At 38.5% G+C, this 3,080-nt stretch overlaps 1 protein-coding gene across 1 annotated transcript in view; it reads left to right on the top strand.

The window, feature by feature from the left end:
• LOC110454008 overlaps positions 1-1,674 on the top strand; it is a gene marked incomplete at its 3' end in the record, with an annotated part of 185,417 nt that extends 183,743 nt beyond the window's left edge. Inside the window, exons 43-44 of the mRNA XM_021503294.1 lie at positions 647-740; positions 1,540-1,674. Coding sequence (XP_021358969.1) covers positions 647-740; positions 1,540-1,674 — 229 coding nt within the window. The remainder of the gene's footprint in view (positions 1-646; positions 741-1,539) is intronic.
• Positions 1,675-3,080: the final 1,406 nt, after the last annotated feature.

Genomic DNA, 3,080 nt, shown 5'->3' with positions numbered 1-3,080 from the left:
TCTACTTGGCCGATTGAACTGAAACTTTGTAGGAATGATCGAATCATGGTCCTGACAAAGTGTTGTTATTTTTCGGGTCAATCAGAAATACAATTTGGCTGCCATGGCCGCTATTTTGCTACTAAGTTCTAATAGGCCGATCTCACTTAAAATTGGTCTAGGAATGATCAGCTCATGGTCCTGACAAAGTTAAGTTAACATTATACTATTTTACTCAAATTGGTACATATTTCAACAACAAAAATAAATACTGTAGACTCAGGTGACCGTTTAGGCCCATGGGCCTCTTGTTTCAGGATAGATATGTTATGTATAACACTATAGGTTTTATATACAGTGGCGTTACGTCAGTCTCCACTTATCTCGTTGTCTCACTGACCATCTTATGTTTATGTTGAGGGTCATCATTTATCTATCCCCTGCCATATCAGACACTTTGGCTGGTAATTAAAGTGGCTAGATTTTCTCATTGTATGCATTATATTGTATAATTAAAAAATTACATGATGTTTTGTACTTGGATATCTATAACGTTGAAAACGAACTTGAAGTAGAACAAAAGTTTTCTATAAAACTACTGTTTGTTTATATAATTAAGTAAATTGTTAATTATTTTTAATTTTAACTTTTTGGCTGATTTTTACAGACATGCCTCTGACATTGGTACCCAAGACTCCGCCCTGGGACAGATGCCAACACAACAGGCTGTTGTACAGACTTTCCTCAAGAATTATGGCAAGGTAACAATGAATACACATGAAAAACTAGCAAGGCAACATTGATATGAATATACAGGGGTAATTATGGCAAATTGGACATAAATGCTTGTACAGTAGACATGAATATTCATGAAAGCAATGGGAAAACATACATGAATATTCATAGAGAACTATGGCAAGACATCCTCAATTCATAGATATTCAAGAAAAACTTTGGGAAGACAGACAAGAATTCTCATGCAGAATTCAACATGAATACCTTGATATTTGTTAAGAATTTTGTTAAGCTGGATATGAATATCTAGATTTAACTTTTGATGAACAAATATAAAGCAAAGCAAAGTTTGAAAATGTTATTTAGTTTGATATTTAAACTAAACTTTGAGATAATATACCATAAATTGGGATATTTTTATGAAGGTTATTTTTGGGAATTTCTCGAAAATAGCTGCAAGTTTAGTTTTACTGGTCTTTTTTATGCAAATTAGGACTATTCACAAATATATGATTATTGTAAAAATATTACAGACCTGTTGACGCACATTGTATAATTTGTAAAATGTACTGGTCATCAACAAACCTTTTCTGCAAGTATCGGACAATACTGTTGTATGCAATTCAAAAAAGGTAAAAGGGTACACTCACAAATATGCGTAGATGTTAGTGCTGACACAGCGATTTTCTTATTCTAATAGAAGCTTCCTAAGTGAACAGGTATTTCCAATTTTTACAGACAAACACTAACCTATCCACCCTACACTACAACAAAAGAACCCAGTACAAGGGTAGCAGCAATAAGCCATTTTGGTGTGTATTTCAGGCTATAGAAGCCCTCAATGTAGCGACCCGCTCCAAACCTGTAGGATCACTGTTTATGCTGCTAGGAAAAACACAGATGAAGGCCAAACTTTACAAAGATGCCATCACCAGCTTCGAACGTGCTCTGGGAATATATGTAAGTATTGGTGGCTGGTGTCGGAATCACATGTCTTGGTGTGAAGTCCTATGTATTAATAGCAAAATTTAGACAATTGCAGAGAAAAGACTGATATTTGGTAAGTCCATGTTAGTGAAATATGCCTCAACGTGTGTTGACAAAATTCATGTAAATCATGAGGCATTACTTTTGTAAAAGAATTATTGTGACGATTTGTCTGTGTTTGAAAAAAGAAGGCTGATCTTTATTTGTCCCCAAGTACTAGGCTGATCTTTATTTGTCCCCCAGTACTAGGCTGATCTTTATTTGTCCCCAAGTACTAAGCTGATCTCTATTTGTCCCCCAGTACTAGGCTGATCTTTATTTGTCCCCCAGCACTGGGCTGATCTCTATTTGTCCCCCAGTACTAGGCTGATCTTTATTCGACCCCCGGAACTAGGCTGATCTCTATTTGTCCCCCAGTACCAAGCTGATCTTTATTTGTTTCCCAGTACTAGGCTGATCTTTGTTTGATCCCCAGTACTAGGCTGATCTTTATTTGTCCCCATGTACTAAGCTAATCTTTATTTGTCCCCCAGTACTAGGCTGATCTCTATTTGTCCCCCAGTACTAGGCTGATCTTTATTCGTCCCCCAGTACTGGGCTGATCTTTATTTGTCCCCCAGTAGCAGGCTGATCTTTATTTGTCCCCCAGTACTGGGCTGATCTTTATTTGTTCTCCAATACCAAGCTGATCTTTATTTGTCCCCCAGTACTTAGCTGATCTTTACTTGTCCCCCAGTACTAAACTGATCTTGACTTGTTCCCCAATACTTAGCTGATCTTTACTTGTCCCCCAGTACTTAGCTGATCTTTATTCGCCCCCCAGAACTAGGCTGATCTCTATTTGTCCCCCAGTACCAAGCTGATCTTTATTTGTTTCCCAGTACTAGGCTGATCTTTGTTTGTTCCCCAGTACTNCCCCAGTACTAGGCTGATCTTTATTTGTCCCCCAGTAGCAGGCTGATCTTTATTTGTCCCCCAGTACTAGGCTGATCTCTATTTGTCCTCCAGTACTAGGCTGATCTTTATTTGTCCCCCAGTACTAGGCTGATCTCTATTTGTCCCCCAGTACTAGGCTGATCTTTATTCGTCCCCCAGTACTGGGCTGATCTTTATTTGTCCCCCAGTAGCAGGCTGATCTTTATTTGTCCCCCAGTACTGGGCTGATCTTTATTTGTTCTCCAATACCAAGCTGATCTTTATTTGTCCCCCAGTACCTGGCGGATCTTTACTTGTCCCCCAGTACTAAACTGATCTGTACTTGTTCCCCAATACTTAGCTGCTCTTTACTTGTCCCCCAGTACTGAGCTGATCTTTATTTGTCCCCCAGTACTTAGCTGATCTGTACTTGTCCCCCAGTACTTAGCTGATCTTTACTTGTA

This window comes from Mizuhopecten yessoensis, unplaced genomic scaffold (assembly GCF_002113885.1).
Source record: "Mizuhopecten yessoensis strain PY_sf001 unplaced genomic scaffold, ASM211388v2 scaffold7629, whole genome shotgun sequence".
Taxonomy (NCBI): domain Eukaryota; kingdom Metazoa; phylum Mollusca; class Bivalvia; order Pectinida; family Pectinidae; genus Mizuhopecten; species Mizuhopecten yessoensis.
Note: the sequence above shows the minus strand (reverse complement) of the source record. Positions and strands in the feature narration are given on the sequence as shown.